At 40.3% G+C, this 25,642-nt stretch overlaps 1 protein-coding gene across 6 annotated transcripts in view; it reads left to right on the forward strand.

Annotated features, from left to right (window-relative positions):
• Positions 1 to 25,642, forward strand: part of CACNA1C (calcium voltage-gated channel subunit alpha1 C) — a 454,995-nt gene that overhangs the window by 294,629 nt on the left and 134,724 nt on the right. For 5 of the 6 annotated variants that reach the window (XM_041398795.1, XM_041398796.1, XM_041398797.1 and 2 more), the window contains 2 exons: positions 17,397 to 17,500; positions 23,973 to 24,145. In XM_041398795.1, coding sequence (XP_041254729.1) covers positions 17,397 to 17,500; positions 23,973 to 24,145 — 277 coding nt within the window. Of the gene's footprint in view, positions 1 to 17,396; positions 17,501 to 17,876; positions 17,981 to 23,972; positions 24,146 to 25,642 lie in introns of all 6 variants that reach the window. The other variant, XM_041398801.1, reaches the window with a different exon arrangement.

Here is a 25,642-nt window from a genome sequence, read left to right on the forward strand (position 1 = left end):
TGTTTAAAGACCACGAAATACAAAGTTTGAGTAAATACCTGAACACCTGAGCTGGCAGACATTCTTGGTTAAGCTGCTGGAAACAATCCTAAGAATACTATTGTCCCATTTGACTTTTGCTCCTTTGTGCTGTATTGACAAAGCAGACAGAACTCAGCTCTGATCAGTGTTTGCCTTTTGGTAAGGGAGGTGCCTGAGGTGTTTCCTTCTGCAGAGGGGTCTGTGCCATGCTGGGGGCAGGTGTTGCTTGGGCACACCTGGGAGAAAAACTATTGCTTTAATATTTATATGTAGAAACAGCCTCTAAACACTCACACTCATTTCATGTCATTTCCAACCATATTTATTGTGGTTTATTCAGTCAGATTTAGAGTCCATGACAGGGGCATTCCAGCTTAATTTAGGCAGATCAAAAGGAAGAGTACTCTGAATAGTAAAGGGTAGAAAAGATGCAACATTTCAGTTGCTGGAGGAAAAATTTTAGTGAGGCAGGATGCAAATATCTACCTTAAACTTACTGTGAGCCACTGTTTCCTTACTGCAGTTTGACTCATACGCAACTTTATTCCCTGGTCTTTGCCTTTTTGGCTGAGGAAGAGTGGACTTGTCATAGACAACCCATTGGGAGCTGCATCTCCACAGGGTGCAGAGATAGGAGGCTATTCTCTTCTCAGCTCTGAAAAATCTCCTGAAACCACAGTGAGGTCACAAAAATTAAATTTTGCTTTATAAGGGAGTAAATCTGTGCAGTTATTTAAATTAGAAATACAGAGTTTGTTGTCCATTTTACACTGAAAGTACAGATGAAAAAACAGTGTAAGAAAAACTTGGCTGCAAATAGGACAGTTTTGTAGACAAAAATTTTAGGTGGTGATTTTCAGACGTCATTTATTATACTTAACAAAGTAAGCTAATGAGCTAATATTTAAAAGTGCTGAGAATTCAAAGCTCAAGCAGACTGTCAAATTCTTAGCTCCTCTGCAATTCAGGGTAGATAACAAGGTTTGAATCTGGGGTCCTGCTGGGGTCAATGGCAAAATTCTCATTAATTTCAAAAGGTCAGGATTTCACTTTGTATTTTGCAAAATCTTGATCATGCTGTTGAGATTTCTCACATGCAGTCATAGCACAATGTGAGGACTTACAGATGCCTAATCAGGGCATTGGTATCTGTAGAGATTAGTCTTCCAAGGACATACATGCAGATGCAGAGAGTTTTCTTTGCTCCCTTCTTAAACCTGAAAATGTGTGCCTGACCTAAAACTCAGCAGAACAACAGATAAAGCTCTGGGCTGAATTACTTGGCTGGAAGTGTTGAGACAATGGAGCAATTCCCTTGCTTTCAGCTTTTCTATAAGTGCTTCTCAATTTTATCTTCTTATTTTCTAAAAAAAAACAAAAACAACCCAATTTTTGACAGATTCCTAGATCTCTGCATTCCTCCCAGTGGGAATGGAGGGAGCTTAGCACATTTCAGCATGCTGCCCTGAAAAATATAGTAGTCATTTCATGAAACCAATGTCTGTCCTCTGCCAGAGTTTGCAAGGTTAAAGCTGCATGTTTGAAAGTTAGAAAGCTGTGTGACCTTCCACAAGCTCTAGACTCCTAATTCACTTAATAGCTTTTCAAATTTTAACTTGTTTCCTGCTTCCTTCTTCATGCTTCCCAGTGCAGGCTTTCCACCTGTGCTGGGAAGCCTGTCTCCTCTCTCATGGAGTACTATTTCCCAGCCTGTGATCCACATCCTCACAAAAAGATAATCAGAGACAGGAGAGCAATAAACTTTTATTCCCTAGAAGGTCTTGACATCTCTAAGATCAATACACTTTCCAATCTCCTCTCTCTCTCTCAGCAGATAAGACATGTAAGTAGATTGGTTTCTTTTGAAATGGGAAAGAAAAATGTTAGGGAAAACAGGTTGACACTGCTATCATGGAAGGTAGGATAATTACTTTAAAAGAGCCCAATTTTTAATGTGAAATAACTATATTGGACAGGATGAAAATCTGTGCAAAACAGCCTCGTTGACTCTTCACTGAAGAATTGATCTTTGTTGAAGGGAGTGTTAAGTGTTTGTAGAAACACATCTCCTGTACTGCCTCAGTCTTACAAGGTCATTTTGTCCCATGCCAGGCGCCTTTGTCTCATGGGCAGTCAGTCCACAGAGCCACTGAGCCTCTTGAGATATGTCCCATTATAACTTTTCCTATGCATTATAGAAGGATTTGAGGTTATTATTCTTAAAACTCTCCTTAATGTATGATCAGCTAGCATTAGCAGCTCACTTGGTGCAGGCACCAAGGCCCATTTCTGAAGACCTATCCATCTTGGAAACTTCCAGCAGCAGATGAAAATCCAGATGTTGCAAATTGAATCATTTGGTATTTTGTAATCAGTCTCTGCTGCAGTCCATTATTTTGTATTTTCTTGTTGACTAAGGAGGAAAATTAATCTCTGAGCAGTTTATAACACAGTGTTTAAATATTTGTAGCATTGTTTGTCTTCCCTTAATCTTTTTCTAATCTGAGGAGATTCAGTTCTTTCAACCTTCCCTAATGGATCTTCTTTTTAATTATTTGTAATCAGTTTGTTACTCTCCTTCAGGGGAAACTTTGTTTCTGAGTTAAATACAATTCGGCCAGTGCCCTGTCTCTAGAAAGGTTTTCATCTTTGTGTGAAATGTGCTTTCTGCAGCTGGAGACCTGTGACACTGCATGCAAATCTATCCACTGCAGCCTCAGTTTTACATGCCTGGTCTCTCCACTGCCCTGCATCTAAGCAATTGTACATATAAATGAAAACAAAGCAGAGAGACATTGCAAAACACAACCATGTGTTGTTGTATTGGGCTGTTCACATTGCTGGGTAGTGGAGAACCTGGTTCTGAGTTGTTCTGCTTGCCCCTTACAGCTTGAATTCTAGGATTGAGTAATTCTGCTTGATCTGCTTGAAGATTATTAATAATGAGCAACCCTGAGCCTGCCATCAGTTTTGAACTCTTGGCTCTGGCCCATGTCATTTGGACAACACTTCAGAATACTTGGTGGAGTCTCTGAAAATAACATGCATTGCCTCCAGGAACAATTTACCTCAAGGCTCTAAGTGTAAACTTAAGAGTGTGGTATTATTATAGATGGACTAAGGCCAAGCCTGGATGACATCCAGGCCACTAACCTGTCCCTGGAAGAGAAGTCCAAACTGGCACATAATAAGTTGACTCCCTCAGATTTAAAAAAAAGTCCTTGTTAGTCTTCCCCAGCCCCTAGGTAAAAAAAAAATGAGTGAATAGTCTAAAACAGTGCAGTAGAGCCACCCCAGCGCAGTGAGAGACACAGCTCAGTGAGATTGAATCAGTGTAAACCTTCAGGAGCATCACATCCCCATGGACAGCAGAGAGAGGCACATATAAGTATACATACAGGCTCCTGGAATTCCCTCCACCTCTCAGGTCTTTGAGATCATCCTTTCAAGAGTCGCTAAATCAGCTTGAAACACGGGCTTACAGTCACCCTTACAGTTCCCATCACGAAATCAGAATGGAACAAATTGAACAACAGATGTAATTTACTTTGTTGACAGCATTGACAGATTCTCTGAGCTTTTCTCACCCCCCTCCTCCAGCCTGTTGCAGCCAATGAGGAAGACATGAGAAATTCAGAGATATTGCCACAAAGTGGAAGACATTAAACGTAGAGCTGCAACCCCCAATTTTCGCCAGCTGTGTTTTTCCTTCTAACCCTTTATTCTTGCAGCATTTAAGCTTGAATTAGTAAGGCTTTCCACAAAAGAGAATGATCTGATTCTAAGAATATATCTGTCTACATGTTTCCATGGTGTTTATTGCCCATCCACCTCCGCCCCTCCAAGAAAATGCTGGGCTTTTATTGTTGTGGGGTTGAGGTTTTTTTAATCATCTTTTTGGCAGGGGTTTGCATGAATGTGAAAAATTTACAAAGAATAAGCATGCAACTGTGAGCTGCCCATCACTGTGATTGCAGAGGTTATTTCATCTCCATCTGCTGTAACAGTGGTGGGTAAGGGGAGAGGGGCCATAGTTCAGAGCACTGAAGGGCCACAGCATCAATGCACTGAAAAAGCAGTTTACACATTTAATTTGCATAAATGCTGACCTCAATCTGTTTTCCTTTTCCTTGTTAACAACTGCACATGCAACTGTAATTGTTGCTGTACCACTGACTTGAAAGTGAGTAACAGCAGTGAGTAACTCATTGGCACCTGCCACGAAAACCTGCTGCTGAACATTTGTTCAATACACTTGTTGTGTGAAATGAAGTCTTTATGAGCCCTTCAGAACTCAACTTTGGACTTCTCAGCCCTCTTCCTCTATATGAAAAGAATCTCTATTAAAAATAATCTTTTTTGGGTTGGTTATGGGAGGTGTTAATAGAGACCCTCTGCCCAGTGCTCCTGTGTAGGAAGGACCTTTTTAATAGCCCTGTCTTTCTGTTGCCCTTTCACTTTTCTTTCTTCTTTTGTTCTTCTTTAGACTGTATCCTAATTGCTGCTGTCTAATCACCACAAAGACTGTTCTTGTCTTTAATCTTTAATCTTTTGTCCCAGAGCTATAAAATTAAGAGCTAAACTACTGGGATATTTCTACATGACTTGGGATTTTGTGTGCCTCTGTTTGAGGGTGCACTTCTTGAGCCCTACCACCAGTTTTACCAAGAAATGATGATTGACGCCTTCTGAAAAACACAGGATCAGATTTGTTAGCTGTGGGCCCATATTTACTAGCCAAATTCACAAATAACAGACCGGTTCATTACCCAGATCCTGGGAAAGAAAAAGACAAGGAAATAGGCCCAAAGTCAGGACACAAGTCATGGGTATAGAACCATTTATTAAATTATTGTTTATTTTGAGTTTAACTTGTTTTAACATCTTGCTTTTAAGACAAAGGGCAATACAATTAAATCTTCACCAGTCTTACTGTGAATATCCTTGTTGTCTGCAAAGAGAATTGGTCCAGTAATATTGGCTTTATTCATTGGTTTCAGAGGGATTTCTGCCTGGGCAGGATTTGAGGGCTCAGTGTGATGAGTGGTCATGCCATCACAAGGGTGTAATTTATCTGCACCCATGGCCCACTCTAGAACTGTCTCCTTGTAACTCCAACCCTCTGAACTGCACCCAATAGGAGACCTAAAACCAATATTGAGCACATCTTCCAAAATATACAGAGACCAGAAGTGTAAAATGAAGGGTTTAAAAGTCGATCAGAGGTATCAGTCTTCCTGCTAGGAAGGACTTGTGGGTTTTGGTGGATGAGAGGCCAGACAAAACCCAGCAATGTGCACACAGCCTTATCCTGGGCTGCATCCAAAGCACCGTGGGGAGGGAGGGAGGGGATTCTGCTCCTCTACTCAGCCCTGGTGAGACCCCACCTGAGTGCTGCATCCAGCCCTGGGGGCCCAGGACATGGAGCTGGTGGCGTGAGTGCAGAGGAGGGCCAGGAGGATGATCAGAGGGCTGGAGAAGCTCTCCTGTGAGGAAATTCTGTGATTCTGTGGAAGGCTCAGAGAGCTGAGGTTGTTGAGTCTGGAGAACAGAGGGAGAGCTCCAGGGAGACCTTCCAGTACCTAGAGGGGGCTACAAGGGAGCTGGAGAGGCTCTTTAAGGGCATGTAGTGATGGGACAGGGGGTGATGAATTAAAATGGAAAGTAGACAGATTTAGATCAGATATAAGGAAGAAAATGTTTACTACGAGGGTGGGGAAGCTCTGGCACAGGTTGCCCAGGGAAGTGATGGACTCCCCACCCCTGGAAACATTAGGGGTCAGGTTGGACAGGGCTGTGAGCAGCCTGATCTCGTGGAAGTTGTCTCTTCATTGCAGGGGGTTGGACTAGATGACCTTTAAGGGTCCTTTCAAGCCCAAACTATTCTATGAATATTCACCACAGAGCATCAACTCTGTTGACTTTTAAAGAACATCTGGAAGGAACCAGTCAGGATGTTGTGTTGATCTTGCCTACGTGGTGTTGTTTATAAGACTGATAAGAAAAGGAGAAGGGGTAATCTTGTGTCAGTAATGCAGTTGGAGCTCATTCAGGCTCTTTGATAATAATTTCTTCAGCAAATTCCTAGAGCTTTTACAGTATCCCTGAGTGCCTATCAGACAAAGGTTTATTATCTGTGTGCTAGGAGTTCTAGATAGGGTACATTTTATTTGAGAATTTTGGATGTGATTTCACAACTGGAAACTGGATTAATTATTTAAAATGTAGAATTTTCCTAGGATTCCTAGATTCTGAACTGGATATGGAAGAACCTGGATATACTGATCAAGTGCAAAAAAATAATTGACAGTCTTGCCTTTACTTTTTAAAGAAGGCAGTGATTATCTACATCTTACAGTGCTGTTTTTCATAATCTTTATTTTTAAGGACTTAATTGACTATGGAAATCAATGAATAGTGTATGCTTTTATATTCCTGTGCATGCAGCAATCAGTACTGTTCTGATGTAGCTGTGGAAGAAAGTGCTATCAGTCTGCACTGAGATAAATAGAAGCATTTATAAAACAGCAATACAGTTATAGAGGCAGAAAATCCTTTCTAGATAATCAACCATGCAAATGTAAACACAAAATAAACAGAGATAGGAAGGGATAGCCCAGAATTCTAAGATGCAATTAACTTTTCAGATTTGGAAACGCACCACCATTGGGGATATTTTTATGTTTGAATTGAACACTTTATTCTTTTGGAGTGAATTTCCAAAGACTTTAAAGGGCAAAAAGGTTTTTACATAACTGAGTAGCAGTAAGAGATAGAACTGCTGCAGTGGCTGTAATGAAAGAACTGTGGCTAAATAGCCTTTGGGCTCTTGGATGACTTTTTCAAAGCCCAACCTTTTCCTTTTAAAGAGAAAAAAAAAAGTTATGGGACACAAATTATGTGGGAATAAGGCAACTCACATGAAGCTCTGTGACTTTTACCTCTGGAGCGCTGAATTCAAATCCTGATTAAGTCAAATGAGCCCAAACAATTTTTGGAGGTCACACCATGGCATTTCTGTAAATTGCAAATTCCCTCAGCAAGCACCCATATAATCAGTAAGATGAGAGAAAGGAGAACCTTCGTGCCCTCCTTGGCCCCTCTGCTTTAGCAGAACACTGCAGGTGGATCGATGGCAGGAACCTCCTCTAAGCATCTTTGTGCCCTCCTTGGCCCCTCTGCTTTGGGGAACACTGCAGGTGGATCGATGGCAGGAACCTCCTCTAAGCAGATCCACTCTTCAGGAGCCATGAAGAGCAGAGCGCTAAGCAGGCCAAAGTAATTTCATACTGATGGCAGCTGCTGAGTACAGAAGAGGTGGGGGAAATGATCTGTCAGTCATCTGTATCAACAAGCAGAATGGACCAAGAGCAAGGGCTGGGCACAGCAGACTGAAAGATGTGTTTGTGGAAAGTCCTGAACATCTGCTCAGTCTGGGTCTCACATCTTCAAGAGCCCAGCCTGGCTCTGTGTCTGGCTTATTCTGTCCCCACTGGTCTGTGTGACCCAGACAGCTTCAGAGCAGACAGAGTGACCTGAGCCACCACTGAAAAAAACCAACTAACTTCTGAGGGAACAGTTTCAGGGGAAATTTTTACATCCTCAAAGTGCAGCCGTTTCAGCATGCTCTAGAATGTGAGTTGCTTTATCACTTTGCAGTAATTGAATTTCAATATTTCGCTTTTGGTTAACATGTTCCATGTTAAACTGAATTCAGATGCATTCAGTTTTTTTTTCTCTTTTACATATTAAGCCTGGAGAAAGTGAGTGAGGTGGCAAAGCAAGAGTTTTATTGGAGCTCAGAATTTTTCTTTGGTGTAAGGATTTCTTGCTGTGTAACTAATGTATTTAGTGGGAGTTCAGAATCCCTGTATTGCCAAACATGCTGCAGAGATATGTAGCACCCTCCAGTTTTCACAGAAAAACAGAGAAGTCCCTCAAGAAAGCACAAAATTACAGGTGGGATGGGAGGATGCATAAATGATTATTTTTGCTTCCCCTCCCCTAGCTGACTGCAGGAATTTCCCCGAGGTAGTTGTCCTAACAAAATTTAATACGCTGAGATTTTGTCAGCAAATCCACTCTTCAGATAGATGATTTGCCACGATGATGCATGTCTCTTTGGAGCACTACTAGTTGCTAATAAAAGTTGTCACTTTGTGAAAACAAAGGCCAGTAACACTGCTGGGATTTTTTAAGTGAAGGGAGAGCCAACAGTTTTTTCCTCTGTTTTGAAAAGTGTGAAGTTAAATGGCCTTTGCCATCTGCTGAAGTTGAGCAGTTAGCTTGGGTGAAGGCTATTTGAAACCACAGATTTAACTAGGACACTGCTAAACACATTCAGCATTTCCCCTCTAGTGCTGAACAGGGTGTTGATTCTAGGTTGGTGTTGGACGTGATCTTTAGAGGTCTCCTCCAGCCTTATTGGTTCTATGATTCCCCACCTCTCCAGCAAGCACAAACTGCTGTGCTGGAGAAGTATGAGATCAGGAAGCATTTTAGACAGAAATAACTTGCAGTGGAAAACAGCTCAGCTGAACCATTGTGTGCCACAGACATTTTGACCTGCTGGTATTTGAATGCAAGCTGTAATTCTCTTCCTTACCCTCAGACAGAGACCTTGGGGTTTTTTTTGTTTTATAATGGCTGGGTCTGGTAAAGAACATCAGACTGTAAAAAACAATGTGCACCCAAGCTGAAAACAGATGAAATATGAATGTGGAACTTTACTAATGAGTGGAATAATGTTGTGGAGTTCACTGTTTATATACTGAGAGCTAAAAACCACAGTGGAAGGACTGAGTGACAACATACAGCCAGTATTAGTCATCTGGGACTAGATAGATGAAAGTTTGTTTTTTTCTATGTTTCTCTGACTTTATACAGTCTTTCCCAGCTGATAAAATGTGCATATCCTTGAAAAGGGGCCTGTATTTAATGAGTGACGAAAATGTGCAGCTATAAAAAATAAGTGTGGCAAATTCTACTGGTAACAATGCACTTTGCTCAAACTGTATACAACTAAAGCCAACATGGTTTGCTCCATGGAACAGCAAAATGGCATTCCTGTATAACTTCAGGGAAACTCATAGGAGCTATTTTACATGTTTTGACTTTGCCAGCAAGCAATGAGCTGGTTCTGAGGCAGAGCTGATCTCGGCTCCCACCTTGCTCTTGAGCAGGTAGCAGCAACCTGGCGGGACCCTTCTGTGGGACTCCTGCCTTTGCACAGTGTCCCCAGGAAGCTCCAGCCAGTCAAGGTGTATCTCCTGCAGGAGTGTGCTCTCTCATGGCTCTGGAGATTGAGCCCCAGCACTGTTTCCACTTGTCCTCTGTGCAGGGCTGTGTGGGGAAGCTTGGTCACTTCTGGAGACTGCATCCTCTTGTCAGGGAGCTCAGGCAGTGTAGCAACAGACTGTAGCTACACCAAAAGCTTTTAATTAATAAACCACAAGTTATGCTTCATCTGGATCCGGGCAGGTGTACTTGGGTGAGGACATTTATAGCAGATTCAACATCTTTGAAGACCTTCAATCTTTGTTAGGAGAAATGAAGAAGCAACCTCTGCAGACTCCCCATTCTCAGATCTGTGAGATCTGCCTTCCCCTTCTCTCTTCTGGACTCATCTTGCATTGCTGCAGTTTCTTTGAGTCTTTCTCAAGGGTTCTCTGTTGCAAATTAATCTTGATGTTTCTGTTGTCCTCATCAAGGCAGTCCTTTCTCAGTTAATGGCTCCATTTAGCTCCTGCAGAGAATTCTGTACAAATTGCCAATGTTTCTGCCTCAGAGTGAAATTTTAGTTTGCTCTTTCCATCACTACAAAGCATACAGGACAATTGGGGAACTAAGCTACACATAGGAGTCCTCTTATTTTTCCTACTATTTTTCCAACATATGATGAATCTTGCCTACGTTATTCATTTTTATCCTACAGTCATTCTATAGCAGAATAACCTGTCTGGAACATTCTCTGCCCTGGTTCATGATCCCTGTGTCCTTGTCTTCACCCAGCTCTGTCTTGCCTTTCTCATGTAGGCATTGAAAAAAGTTATAAGTATTTATATGAACATAAAAAACGCACATACAGAATTTCTAAAATTCCATACTTGAGGTAACACAGTAAGTAGAACTTAAGAGCTTGGAGAAGACAGCTTAAAATCTCCTTTTTCCTTCAGTACTTCAAAATAAAAGAAAAGTAATTGTCAAAACAGGACCAGCTGATCAAGTGCTGCTTGTTCCTTTGACTGTCATCTGTTCAAACTGAAGCTGGGTTGAACTCTCTGGGGTCTCCTTTGTATCCATCTGATAGTACCAGCTAAAAATATGAATTTAGGAACAGTTTTAAGGACTGTGGCTTAGAGTATCTCTAAGACTATTAGGGTGTTGATGCTTAGCAAGAAATTCTACTCAGACTAAGAGCAAAGACATCTGGAGGCCTTTGCCTGTGTTTTAAGCATTGCTCCAAAGTCATTAAAAGTAAGTCTAGTTTATTTTAGTTTCTACATTTTTGCTCATTACAAAGTTAGGACTTTTTGTAATTTTTTTACCCCCATGTCTCTCTCTTGAGTCAGCTCTGAGACCTTAATTTCCCACTCCTTTTCACCTGTCCTAAAGACTCAGAACATCTGAAGGACTATTCCAGGTCAACAAGATACACTCGAATTTATAGATGGAAATGCTTAATGTTTTTTGTCATTTTTCTAGTCACTATGTACATTAAACCTCAGTTTTTTCCTGAGGAATTTCTGAAGATTAACTCCTAATCATACATTCCTCCCAGTCCTGTGCCACAGCGTATTCAAGCAAAGCACTTGTACATATCAGCTCATTTCCACTGGTAACAATAATATTGACCATTGGCCTCAATGGAATTATTCATTTATGCGCCTTAAATTATGCACACACACAAATGCTGGATTAAAAACCAACCAAGCAAAGACAATTAATTAGATTTTAAATAATGGAGGATCTGCAAGGTGGAATCTGCATCCAGTTTTTAGGATATAGTGCTGGGTAATAGGAAATATGATCCTTTCCTTGCTCTTTTTCTGATTGGTGAAGTCAGATGAATGTATGTTGTCTCTACAGACTTGAAGTGTATGTGGAGAGCAACCAGGAACTTATCAAGTAAAAGTATGCCTTTTTTCATGTCTTTATTGACCTGATACACAGCAAACTCACACCATTCAGGCTCCAAACAAACCAGCAGATTCAGGAGATGCAGGATTTCAGTGCTAAAGAAACAATCTCATAGTTTGCCCCACAGGTTGGAAAAAGTGCTTATTGAACCTATCATACAGAGAAAGTCAATTTTAGTACTGTGTCCCTTGTAACTCAACCTTTAGTTCTGTGTCACCTCATTGATACATTTCTGGGGCTTCTTTTAAGCATTTACAGACTTGTAAAATTAGAAATTGTGAATAATAATAAGCAATTTCCTTGTTAAAAGCAGCAAGGTTTACAATACATTAAAAATTGCACAGTTAATATAATTATCACAAGTATTACATTAAAAAGCCCCATTATAACATAAGAAGTGTACAGTTTAGAAATCAGATAAAAACATAATGTACAGGATTTATTACCAGAGCTAACACTAAATTTCTGCTTATTTAGGCATTGATTTATTTGTGTCACAGTCTCAGTAGTCACAATCCTATTACTCACCTACAAGTTAAGAGCAAATGAGACAATTCCCAGATGTCTCAGATCTGTAAGCAGAAGTTGAGAGAAGACAGGAATCAAACCTTCTCATCACATGTCCTCTGATAACTCCCAAGAGCTTTCAAGATAAAGACTCAGAGTACTGCAGAGCCAAGGGTTCTTAAGCCCAAAGCTGAGAAGTTAACCAGAAGATATTGTTTTGTTGAGCAAAATATTTTTTTTCTTTGCAGAGCAGCCTCAAAAATCCTACTGTCACCAGTTATGGTTGTTAGTTAGATGTTGTTAGGAGCTGCCAGCAATATAATTTTTCTCATTTGGGATGAATATTTTCTTCATCTGTTTCTGCTGATGCAATATATCTAGCATGAGGAAAGGTAGATCTTTCCAAGTTTTGGTTCTTCACTGGACAGATTTATACAGACACTTTGCAGGAAATTCACTCTACCTTAATTATTACTGAAGGATCACCTGGATTTATGACATCTTTTTTGTTCCCTGACTGTATGAGTGCAAATTTCAAAAGTAGTGAAGTTTCAGAAACAAAGAAAAGATTTAATGAAGTCAGTGTGAAGATACAATACAAGCCAAAGAAAACAGAATAAGAGCAGGAGTACTCTGCTTCTGCGATCACATAACCCTAGTCTGACATGTAGGGTTTACCTCCCCTCTATGATATGGATATTTTTTTTTTTAATATTGTCAACTTAACTATAGCTGTGAAGAGTAAAGCTTCATCCTTTGTTTATTATAATTGGAGTTGGACCCAAGTTCTGACTCAAAAAAAAAAAAAAAACAAAAAAACCCCAGAGTTTAAAGTTTTAGTTCCATGAGTTTACATTGAATGAAATGTATTCACCCAAATATTCATGGGAAGAGAAGGAAGCAGGAGGTGGAAAAGGAAAATTTAGGTTTTGAAGCAAAACCTCTTTGATCAATGATTAATATCCCAATCTCTCATCAATAGCTGCATTGCCCTTTATGCATCCCCTGAGCTCTGCCTGCCAGTGGCCTACCATGTGAGCTTTGATCTGAGCTGAGAAAATGACTTCTACACATCCCAAAAGTTAGGAAGGTACTTAAGTACTGTTCCTGGAAAAGATGGTTTTCAAAACAAAGTCTTCAAGGTGGAGGACAGATTTAATGACAGTTAAGTCATTATTTCTGCTGTCTCCTGCTCCCAATACTCTCCAATTTTAGATTGTCACAAGAAATACTTGGTTTCAGCTAGAAATCTTCCTACTGGCCATAGCCATTAGTTTTATTTTGGCTGTTTTCTGAGGCAGTAAATTCCACAGGTAGGTTACAGAAAATAGCACTTCTATGCAAAAATTCCAAATTTGCTGCCCTTTAATTTTATTAAATATGCTGCTCCTCTCAATGAATGTTACTCTGTGGAAGGTTATACACTTCCTTATAGATTACTACACTTCATTATAGAATACTTGTAGTACTAACATTTTTAAAAGTGTTATCACACCATTCTATAGTCATTAGAAATCAATTAACAATTTATTTGAGGAACAGAAGCCTAGCCCAGGTGCCCTAACTTACTTTCCATTAAGCTGCAGCTCTCCAGCACTGTGCACTGAACAAGGCAGATTTCATTTTTTATTCAGCTTGCTGCTTCCCATTGACTGATTTCCAGCTGCCCTTTTCTGATGGATTAAACTTTTCCTGTGACCCTCTGTTGTTTTTGAAAGACCTTCACCACAAAGTGTCAGGGTGTGAGTATGTGAATTGTCAAGTCAGCAGAATTTAGTGAATTGTGCCTACCCCTTCCATTAAGTGACTGAAAGCCTGTGCTTGGTGATGCTCAACCACTATGGTAATAGGTTATATGCCTCTAACATTGAACTATGGTGTAAGGAATGAGACACTTGCAAATGTGCCAGACTATTATCCCTGGGAAAGAAAAAAAATGACCAGACAACTAATGCATGAATGTCTCCTGTGGCCTTGCCAGTGTGATTTCACCTGTGTCTTCTGAAGAATCAAAAGACAGAGGCACAAAGGTCTATTAAGAAAGGCTTTTATTCCTTGGCCCCTACTGAAACTGCTGATATTAATTGAGATCAGCAGAATGAAAAACCCTGGTGTTATTTCTAGGTGATTGCCTCTACCATTGAGAGAAAAGCCTTTGCTGAAATGCTACAGGCATGGTAGCAGTTAAGGGTGCTTGGCAAAGATGGAACTCTTCCAGCAGACCTCATATATACTGAAATGACCTCCTTTTGTCATGAAACTGAGTGGTTTCTTTGACAGTACCCACTGAGGCAGGGTAGTTTCCCACTTTGCAGATTGGAAAGCTGAGGCATAATGAGCCAAATGATGTCCCCACAGTGCCAGAGAGAGTATGTAGGAAATAATAATGAGAAGGAATCCTATCTCCCAGATCTCTGAGAGATGATGCATGGATGCTCTGAAATGTGCCAGCTTCCTCACTGTTGAGAATAGTGACATGTAAGTGTTGAGATGTGAGCTGTGATAGGTCAGGCAGTTTGACTCAGAAAGCAGAATTATTTCCATAAATGACAATCTGCAGCTTCCCACTCATTCTGAGCTTCCAGCTGATGTAACTATTGTTCCACACATGCTTAAGTTGGCATCAAGTTGCAATCACCTGGACTGAAAGTTATAATTTGGACATACAGTGGTTGATATTATAGTCTTGGTTTAGAAGTGTGAATTTAGAAGACGATCTGCCTTTTCTGTTGGGATTCCTAGGGTTGGTAGTAAACACTCAGGGAGAAGTGCTGCACTCAGGCACCACAAAACTGAGCTGTGTACCAGGAGTTGTCCATCCTGGAGAGGTAACCTATAACTGAGTCAGTTCCTGTTCTCCGGGGGCAACAGTACAAAATATATTTTGCAGACTTAATTTTCTGCACTCAGGGTGCAAAAGGTAACACTCCTGGCCTTGCTGTTACTGTTTTGAGTAAGTCTATTCCTATTCTTTTCCCTCTAGCTTTCACCAAACAACATATTTCTCTGCATTTCTCCTGCAGCTGTTTTCCAGGAGCAAGCAGTAAGCTCACAGTGCACTGTTTCCTTATTGCAGGGAGGTTTTAACATAATTTAACAAACACTTAACATTATCTCATCATATAACACACATTCCTGTCACCTGTGGGTCAGTCTCAAAGGAATAATCTCACCTGCTAGTAAAGAAAAAAAGACATGAGAGCACCAAACATAGGAAAGTCCGGCAACAGACAGACTCAGCTGTCTGCCAAATACTGGCAGTTTCTCTCTGCTTGAGAAGCTCTTGCTGTCTCTGCCCCTCAGCTTCTCTGTTATGTATATAAATGTACAATAAAAAGAAGATGAAAAGCTGACCTCTGAAATTTTCAGTCTGAGAAGTCCCAAATGCTCTGCTGTACCAGAATGCAGGTCTGCTTTACAGGACTAATTTGTGCTGATGCTAGCTGGTCCAATTGTTATGCAATTGTGCAGGCATTGGGAATAACAGAGTACACTATATTCTAGTTATATACTTTACCAGGACATGGTGGAAGCTTCTTGCCGTCTGGGAATTTCTTCATGCCAGGGAAGGGTTGTCCTTCTCCTGACATGAATATGACCTCTGTACCTGGCACCTGGCTTTTGCTCTTTACAATTCTCTTGTACCACAGCTTTGAGAAGTTTCACTTTTCCAGCTGAGAAAAAAAACCCAAACTGATGATAGATAAATATCATGCAGCTGAGGCTTTTTTATCACCATCTATCATAATTAGAGGGATGTCAATTCATCATTGTGCCCACAGTGGTAAATTCTTATGGTAGTTTTTCAAAGTCATCCATACTCATTGTGCAGATTGCTTTAAATAGATATTGGTGTTATTTGTAGGAGACAAAGGGTGTTAAATCTCATTTCTTTACTTAATTCCAACTTGGGCATTTACATTTTGCCTTCCTGGTTTCCCAGCTGGGATCTCAGGTCAATTTTTGCTTCCAACGTTATACTCAGGGATGCTTTGTTCTCATTAAAGCCCTGATGTGCAGTAAGACACCAGGGGTGCTACTTTTTGGTCACATGGGATGAAATGTGGCTTGCAAGCATAAAGAGTAATTAGTATGATTTATAAACTAACTGAAAAATTCTGCAAATCTACAAAAAGGGAAGAAGTTTGTTATGCTTAGAGAATGTTAGTAGCTCAGGTACTCTTCTGCCCACCAAATGTATTTATCCTGTGAGGAAGGAGCTGACGAACTGTTTTCACAGAGGCAGATTTTGAGCTTATTTTTTAATGAGTCTACTTCAGTTCAGTCACAGCTGAAGGAGCCCTGAGATGGAGCTCTGGGTCAGTCCATTGACTGTGGACTATTGCCAGACAAGAACTTTAATGGCTCTACTTTGGAAGAAAAATGGATGATGGGCTTCCATCCACAAAGAAACGATTCTATTAGTGTTACTCTCCTGCCTTGTCTTATTGAAGGTCTGAAATTCCTTTCCTGAGTTGTTATGAATCTTGAGTGAAATTACCTCCACTGAAGTGTGTCTCATTGCCCATGTATGGAAGGATATTTCTTCTGTGATTCCAGCAAATGTTTAGGTTGTAAAGGAAAGAGCATTTTCTTGGAAAGAGAAGACAAAATTTTCAAAAGAGTGGGAAACAAAGGAATGTAGATTTCTTTATGCCTTTAGGTACTTTAAATTCTGCAATTTAAGTTCATAAATCAATTTAGTGCTCCGGAAAATGTTAACCACCATCTGCTTCTTTAATGATGCTATTTCTGGATTCAAAAATAATTGTTTATGAAGAGCAAAGAAGGGACTCTGGTGTTTTGATACCATTATGAAAGTGAGATTCTATTAAGGTATCCAGCAACTTTCCAAAATTTTATACCTTGAAGGAGACTTCAAAATGAAATAGTTTTTATGTACTAGATGCTTTTAGAATATATACAAGACCTTATTATGGGCTAGAACTGGAGCTCATATAATACAGGTTCTGATGCTAAGATAATTCTCCCTGCTTCATGTGCAGATGCTTGAAGTAGTGTGAAATCCATGTCATTCAGTTTACATCCTCAGCTTCTCTTAGTATTCCATTGTGTAGGAATTGTGTTTACATAAGTGGTCATCCTTCAAGATGAGAGAACAAAGCTTATGAGGAAGCTTTAGAAAACACCTGACCAGGTTAGAACACAGTGGGCCTTGAAAAGACCTTCCTCAAGAGAGCAAAGCTACTGCCCTCACTGTGGTAAACTGTGAAGATTGCCAGAGCACTGCCAGGGAAAGATCAGTATTTGCCCAGCTCCCACCTGCTCCTCTCTGAGGTATCTGTGCTACACATGGAAAGTAAATGTGATCTGACAGTACACTGCCAAAAACTAGAAGTATTTTCCCTGGCAGCAGAGGGTCATATATGTGAGCAGCCAAGTTTAGAATTCATGGGGTGGACCCTTTGTGGTGTTTTAAGTAAACTCCAAAAAGTAAGTCCACAATTTTGAGCATCCAAGGAAATGCCAGTAGGGCCCATCGTTATATTTTAGGCTGTATTAGTCACTGACTAGTAATAGGTCAATGAGGAGCTAGATTAAAAAAAACAATCAAAGGAGTGGTCACATTAGAAAGAACACACAGAAACACTTGGTATGATTACGTGTAAACCAACCACAGGCTCTTTTTACAAATCTTTCCATCTGTTCCTTTGCCTAATCATTTCTGCTTTCCCTCTCTGTCTTCTAACTTTCCTTCGTCTTTCCAGATGCAGGACGCTATGGGCTATGAGTTACCATGGGTGTATTTTGTCAGTCTGGTCATCTTTGGATCCTTTTTCGTTCTAAATCTGGTTCTTGGTGTGTTGAGCGGGTAAGCTGACAGTTTTGGTGTCCTTTTTCCAATGCTACAGGGCAAGACTCCATAATAAGGGTTCTTCCCTGTCACCAGGATACTTTCAGAGGAATTAAAAATCTGAATCCAAGGAAGCTTCACATCAGCTCTGAAATACTTTGACAAAATGTTCAAATATTGCAAATAACAACACAGGTAACAAAAGCAGTGTTATTCCCTGACAGAGAAATTCAACCTCAGGGCCTACAAAATTATTTATGTCAACCTGCCATAAATTTGCAGAAAACTGGCTATTGAAGAACCTTACTGCTGGTGACTTGGGATCTCTTTGGCTGGAGCCTTGCAGTGCTCAGAATCTGAGCTTGTCTCACTAATTATCATTCCACTCTTCCAGGTCAATGATGCCATAGGAAGGGACTGGCCCTGGATCTATTTTGTTACACTAATCATCATAGGGTCATTTTTTGTACTTAACTTGGTTCTCGGTGTACTTAGCGGGTAAGCAGTACCAGGAAAATGTTTTATTATTGTTTATTTTTAAAAATTTGTATTTCTATTCCTACTCTCTGGTTACCAAAACAACGGTCAGTGATGGGTTGATCTCAAGAACCTTAAGAGAAGGCCTAGGCTATTGCTATGCCAATAGCAAAATACATTCCTAGTATCACAGAAGGAGTCTTCTGACTAAATCAAAGGAATATAAGACAACTTTTTGTCTGTAACACATTCCTCTACCTGTGCACTGTGGGAAGAGGACAGTGCTGTGCTCTCCTGTGGGCAAAGCAATCCATGCACCATAGAAGTGGATTACAGTAGAATTTCTGGAAGAGTCAGTAGGACTGAAGGAGGAATGAGAGCATGAAACAAATCTCTTTACATCTGTAGGATGAGATTCCTGCCAAATTATGTCTTCTCACAGGAGAAATTTTCACATTGTTTAGAATATCTAAAGCACAGCCTACCAGGAGACTATTTTCCCTGGAGAGAGTCTTGGGCACGTTTCTCCTTCAATAAGCCCATCTTCTCTATTGTGCAGATTACAAACTTGGCATGATGCAGGGAGAAAAGATCATTTCCCTCTGACCTTTTCCAAGGATGAACAGAGAAGCAGGAGAAGTCCTTTTAGTGTTTAAGCATTTTTAAGACATCCAGACATTTAGCTGTATTTCAGTTCTGCAGTACAACCCTCGCTGCAAAGCATCATTTTAGTAGCTTTGATTAAAAACAATGGGTATTGTCCCCAGTAGTTAAAAACTTTACAGCCCCTGGGGAGACACATAATTTAAGGAATCAAGCCAGCAAACATTCCTTGCAAGATTTTAAAAAAAAAAAAATCTTCTAGGATTCGGCTTTTAGTTCCATATTTGGGCATGACTGGGGGCTACAGACATTCTGTGTACATGGATAAATATGGTATGAGGACTTTTATGCATCCTCTTTTTTGTTTCTACCATCCTGCCTCCTTTGATGAGCTCTAAATGAGTTTGATTAGGGCCTGTACCTGTTGCCTGAGTAGGCAGCCCTGAAGTCCCTTGTCTTTTGATCAAAAGAGAGGGAAAATGATCTCTGAGCAGGAGAGAGGATTTGGTGCCTCACAGAACTTATGTCCTTGGTACTTGGGCCAACAAGATAGGAAGGGCAGCAGTGGGACTGGGGAAAAAAGATCCACCTTTGGCCATCTGGCAAAGAGACAGGTAATAGAAAATTTGCAGGAGGTATTATTTCTATCTTTGTGACTCCACTAAAGGAGACTAGCCACTGTGACAGCTGCTGCAAAGAGAAGGGTTTCCATGCTGTAATGGAAGCGTGGAGAAAATCCTCAGTAATGAAGTGTCGGGCAATAGTCTGTGTTTGCATGTCTGGAGAGTGATGCTCTGGTACGGTTTTGAAACACAAACTCCTCATTCCTCCAGGTGGATACTCTGCCCAGCAGGTAAGGATGTCAGCACTAGTGGGGGATGATGATCAGCTGACAGGGAAAGGGATCTGTTCTATCAGAGGTGTGCTCAAGGACCCTATAGAAAGGTTGTTAAAGGTTTTATGGTATCTGATTGGATAAAAAGTGCCTGTGAGCCCAGTCATGGGGAGTGCATAGTATTGAAGCACTTCTGATTCAATTTACCTGCACTTGGATTTGCACCTGTGCATAATTAGCAATTTAATTTCCTCTTTCTTTCATTTTCAACTCAAGAAAGTGTTTTGAGGCCTAAATCATCCACCTCCTGCCATACTGCAGCTAAACCACCACAGTTAGTGGTAGGAGATGGAAACAGTCTGTAGAGGGAACTGAAATCAAAGACGAAGTTCACCTTGTTTAAGCTGTGAGTCACTCTTTCTGGCTGTCTTCACAGTGTTATGACAGCTGCACTATTTCTGCAAAAATGTCCTCAACTGGAGAAAAGTAAAAAGAAACTTAAGAATTTGCATCCATGAAAAAACACAGAAATTATGGGAGAAATGTTCCAAATTTTCTTTGGTCTATATAAGCAGTTCTTAAACAATTAACTTTCTAAAGCAGTTCTAAATTCTGCTGAGTTACAAAGTGTGTTCACTTTGCAGATTCAGCTTTTTCTCTTGGAGACTTGCTATTGCTATTAGTTTGATCTATGCTGATGATCCACCTGTCTGTTCTAGATACAAAGCGGCATTCCTGGTTATCTCTGAATATCCATTCTGGCCATCTCTGATTTTTTCCCATTTATCTATTTCAGGAGCTTCAGCAGGCATGTTGTGTAGGTAGACTTCACAAATGACAGATTAGCTTGAGGGGGGGTTTAGTCAATTCTGAATGCATAAGTGTAATTAATTGTACTCACAAAGACACCTCGATTGCACCTGCAAAATGAAATGCTGAATTCTGCTCTGCTGAAAAAGCTCTTTTGTAATTTGTTTTTCCTCAGGCATGCCATCCATTCATGGTCCTGGTGACTTTACTAATCACATAGTAGCCTAAATAGCATGTTGGAGTATTTATATGTGGAGGTGTAATCTCCTCCTGACTTGGCTGAGCACAATATAAAATTCATGTACTCCAAAGGAGTATCCAGTCAGCAGATCACACAGCAGACCTCCCCAAGCCCAGGCAAAACAATTCCACATCATTGCTCTGAACAGTGATAAGAAGTCACTTGAGATCAGAGATGTTCACATCGGGTTTATCTATTTCAGTTAATTAATGAGGAAAAAAAAAAAAAGGCAGAGGGGGTTCAACCTTCAGACAAGTACACCTAAGAATATGGAGTTCCATTTCCTTTATATTTTGATCCAAATCCCAGGACACAGGCCAAACAAGCACTTGCCTAAGGCAAATGGAAGAGAGGAGAGCAGAGGTTTCTTTTTGAGAGGATTCTGCAAAACACAGTTGTTTGCTTTTGTTTCTTTTACTGCCAAGAAAGAGGTCAGAGTGAACAGGAGGCTGGCCATGGTTGTAGTTCCTCCTTGAGCAGTTTTTGTGACCTTTCAGGTATTTTTCCTATTAATCTTCTGTTCCCTCTTCCATCCCTTCCCATTCCTTTGTGTACTTCTCAGGGTGGATGAGATTTGGAGTCTTGTGCTCCACTTTGAGTAGCAAGCAAGAGTTTTGAACTGTTAGAACTCTGCTGTTTTGCTCACTTTTCATCTCACCTCTAAACATGAGAAATCACAAGAATAACCTAAATTCCATCATCATTTGGATAGGAAAGAGAAATTTTCCTCTGAAACAGCACATAATGCAGAGCTGGGTGTTTATGATCTTGACCCACTCTAACCTCACACAGAGAAAATGTCTATCCAGAATACTCTGCTCTCTGGTATTCCCACTGGCAAACATTTCTATAATTTTCTGGGAGAAGTAAACCAAAGTGAAACAAACTGAATTGTGGTAAAAACAATCAAATTCACCCATTCTTATACTGACATTTTGGATTCACTGAGAAGAGACAGATTGCTTGCTAGTACTGCAAGACTTTGCTGCCCTTACCCTGCCATGATTGTGCAGCCTTTTTTGTGAAAGCAACCTCTAGATTGAACATGGCACTTCCATCAAAAGCTCCTTTGGTCCTTGGCCTGCCTGCTGGAGCTGCAAGCAGTGACCATTTATTGCCAGCTGTGCTGGAGGCAGCACTAATGTGTGCACCTGCCTGCACTACACCCTGGGCTGAGGCCACCAGCTCCCTTGCCATGGGATGGAAAATGGTCACTGGTAGAAACCCTTGATTGTGAGCTACATTTGCCCGAGCACTGCCTTTCCACGTGGGAGGTGATTTGAATTGCAGTAGCAATTTCCTGAGCCACCTGTTCTCAATGGTTTGATGTTAGTAGAGCATAGAAATTAAGAGCATTTAAGCCAGTTGTCTTCTTTGGAGAGTCGTCTGAGATGTGGAGTGTCACGTGTTGTAGCAAGGGAAGAGACACGGAATTGCAGGTCATTTACATGAGGAAACCACAGTATTTTGCATTGTGTTACAAGACTCTAGGTTCAGCCCATTTCAAAATTTGACCCATTTGTTTTAGATTCTAAAATAATACCTTGCAAGCTGAAAATCAAAATATTGGAATTTGATGTAACAAACAGGCTTAATAATACATAGATTCATTCAGTGATTATTTTTTTAAGAGTTAAATCATTAATTTGGATATGGCACTGTAGCAGACCCAGGGGAAAGGTGTTACTGAAGCAGAAAATATAACCACGACTGATGGATTTTTTCCTAACTATCTTTGTATGATTTTTATTATTATTGTTGAGCTTATTTGTTTCTTTTATATTGTAAATAGTAAAATATCACTCCCAGTATAAGAAAATTTCATTTTTTATCTTTTCCATGCCTTGAGGCTGAGTTTGGACCCAGAGTTGACTGTGGACTAACTTCAGGCCAGAGAAGCCAGTGGTTCTCTCCTCACCTCCACCTTTTTTTATCACACTTCCTTGGGAGGACCTGAACCCTCGTAGCATAACAAGGGTGCAGATATCACTGGCATACATTGTCACATATTTTGGCTAGAAATTAAGGAATCATCCTGCTTTGATCCTGCTGCAGTGCTGGTTTCATGCACAGCTCAGAATTCTGAAAACCTGATGCAAAGCCTGTCAAGTCCATGGAAGTCTTTCAGCAGGTTTTAGACTCAACAGGAGAAAAGTACCTCACCATCACTGTTAGAAACTCACCTCCATCTCAGTCACATGCCACTCACAAAATTCACACTTTGGCTAGGATTTTCATTATGCTAATATTATGCCACCAAAATCAGTGGTAGATTTCCTATTAATTTTTGCAGGAGCAAACCTAAGACAAATGCCAAGTGGAGTCGCATTTTGTTAAATCCATTCATTGCTGACAGTCTTCACCAACAGTAATGGATAATGCATTGGGGAGAATGGCTTTGCCTCTTTTTCTAGAAAGAGTGGCCTGTGTTATCTGCTGTGTGAGTCTTGTGTAGTGATCTGCTTCAGCAGACATAAGACTTAATGCTTAAGTACTCTTGGTCCAGCAATTTTCACAATCATTAAACTTACTTTTTAAAATACAAGTTTTAAAACCTGGTTTAGAACCACGTGAGGTTCTAAATAAGGGAGGTCAGCATTTCTTGAAAGAAATTATTGCTGAAAGAGGAGAAGAAACAGCACTGCAGCCAAAAAGAAGACAAAGCCAAGAACCCAGGAGCACAACTAAGCAACAGGAAATTCTTGTTCTTTATGTCCTGTTTTAAGTTTATACTCCCAACACTGTTCTTTCATAAAACTATCATCAAATGTTTTGCCCTGTCCACTTTCTGGTGGAATCTATTAGTTTTTTTCTACCCATAATTTATCGTATTTTTCCACCCAGTGTGGGATTTGAAAAATATATTTGATGTCAGATAACTGCCTCAAATGCTGAAAGTCTTCAGTAAAACTTTGAGGTCTGAGTGTTTAACTATATTTTCCAGTACTGTGGGTGAAATGGTCCATAATTAAATGTGTACAGGACTGTGAGTACCATTAATTACACTTAAACTAGTCCAATTTAGTTTTGATGAAATATAAAATCTTAAACACAGATTGAAACCTGGCTACAAATTAGAGCCACCAGCTCACTCTCCAGATGTCAGATTATTGTCAAACAGTTCATCTTTAACCATTGTTCATATAGACATTTGTAGATAACTGTTGGAGAATATCAAGTGTTTACAGAATGTTAGAAAATGTCTGGTATTGTACACAAAATTGTACATGAATGTTACATATATGTTTTATTTGAATTGTCAATCAAAGGCTGAGAAGAAAAGTTTTGAAAAAGGTATCAGTCTTTTCCTAAGTGTTGATAGATATGTGGACACTCCAGCTGTTTTACACATGTGTGCACAGCAAGGATGCTCCATACACGTGTTTGTCTGGAGAGAATAGAAACAGCTGGATGTGCTACACAGACTGAGGAGATTTTCTGGTGGAAATCAATCTAACCCATTGTTTTCCTTCCATCTCTTCCTTCTTTCCGCCCATGTCCTGTCCCTCCCTCCCTCTTGCTAGGGAGTTTTCCAAAGAAAGAGAAAAGGCTAAGGCTCGAGGCGATTTCCAGAAGCTACGGGAAAAGCAGCAGCTAGAGGAGGATCTGAAGGGATACTTAGACTGGATAACTCAAGCAGAAGATATTGATCCAGAAAATGAAGATGAAGGCATGGATGAGGAGAAGCCTCGAAACAGTAAGCAACTTTCTTCTCTCACTTTCTTTTTCTTTTTCTCTCTCTCCTTCTCTGTCTCTCCCTGTGCTTTTAGCCATAAAACCTGTGCCCATCTGCCGTAGTGCTGAGGTGGCTTCTGAGGAAGAACAATTTCTTCCTGAGACATGCAATATGCTTATACATTATTCCAATTTAATGCTTGTAGGAAACCATGGGAAGCAGAAATACGTGTACAATAATTGATATTCTGCAGATCAGTGCTTAGTCTGTGGTAGGGGCATTAGATCCTGAAATTAAACTGAAGGAAGGTCAGTGGACTTTACCAGTCCTTGCTGGTAAAGCCCACTACTGAGAAAAGTTTTAAAATACAAGTGTCCCCTCCATTCATTTATTTAATTGAAGCTCATTGTTGTAGGCTCTTTGCACATGGTTGGTTCCTTTGAAAGCAAATGTTTCTCAGGCAAAGCAGAGCTTAATATGGGAGGAGGGCCAAATCAGCTCTGTTGTACCTTAAGGGGACCATCTGTAACTCCACTGAAATCAGTGAATTTGTGTTTGCTTTGCCAGGCTGGATTAAGCTCTCAAACATTTCTTCTAAGGGTGTTATTTCTTACTCTTCTTTGGAGCTGACGAGGTGTTTGTACAAAGTGAAAATTCACCAACAATCCCTTATTAGAAATCCTGAAGAAGGAAGGGATTGAAGAAAGCAGTGCTTCCCCAACATTTCATTACCATTATTGAATCTTCTGCCACCTTCTTTTTTACCAACATGGACTGTGTAACATTTGAGAACTACTTAGCAGTTGTCATTGCTGGTTGTGCACTTAGGAAATGTCAGACTTGGAACCTTTACACAGCCCATGAGCAATGGCTCTACTCTTGGCTTTCATCATGGGAATGTGCATTTTTCTTTGTTTGACTTTTAGAAGAGAAGACGTGAAACATGTCCCTAGATATCACCCTTCTTACCAAACAATCAAAATCTATGGGATGACCCCATCACAAACATATATTCCAGTAACAGGATGATTGGATATGGGAAAGTTGTGCCTTTCTTTCTTCAGCAAGATTTTTAATAGATGTTCATGACCTTTAGAATATTAGTAACCACTATTGCTGCCAAAACAATGAAATTCTTGAAAAAAATTGGGTCATTAATATCAGGTTATACCCACAATACTTAGGTATCTGGACTTGAAGGAGTCACTGTGGTGACTTGCTCAGACTTTTCCCAAATCAGGTTATTGATTGATTGCTGGTATTGATTTTTATGCTGGTATTTTCACAGCTCATATAGTTTACTTGCACAATTGAACCTCAGCAAGCATTCAGAAATTACTTTCTTAATCATGTCCAAAATTTGCTGCTTAGTGGCATACCATACATGAATGAGGATTCACTGCATGTACTGTTGAGTGTGGTCAACCCATATTTGAGCTAACAAGCTCCTTTTGTGGGTGGTTTTAAGAACTGAAAGGTAATGCATCTCCTCCTTGCTGTCAGTTCTTCCTGGTCAAT

Source organism: Onychostruthus taczanowskii, unplaced genomic scaffold, assembly GCF_017590055.1.
Source record: "Onychostruthus taczanowskii isolate IOZ18803 unplaced genomic scaffold, ASM1759005v1 scaffold15, whole genome shotgun sequence".
NCBI classification, from domain to species: Eukaryota; Metazoa; Chordata; class Aves; order Passeriformes; family Passeridae; genus Onychostruthus; species Onychostruthus taczanowskii.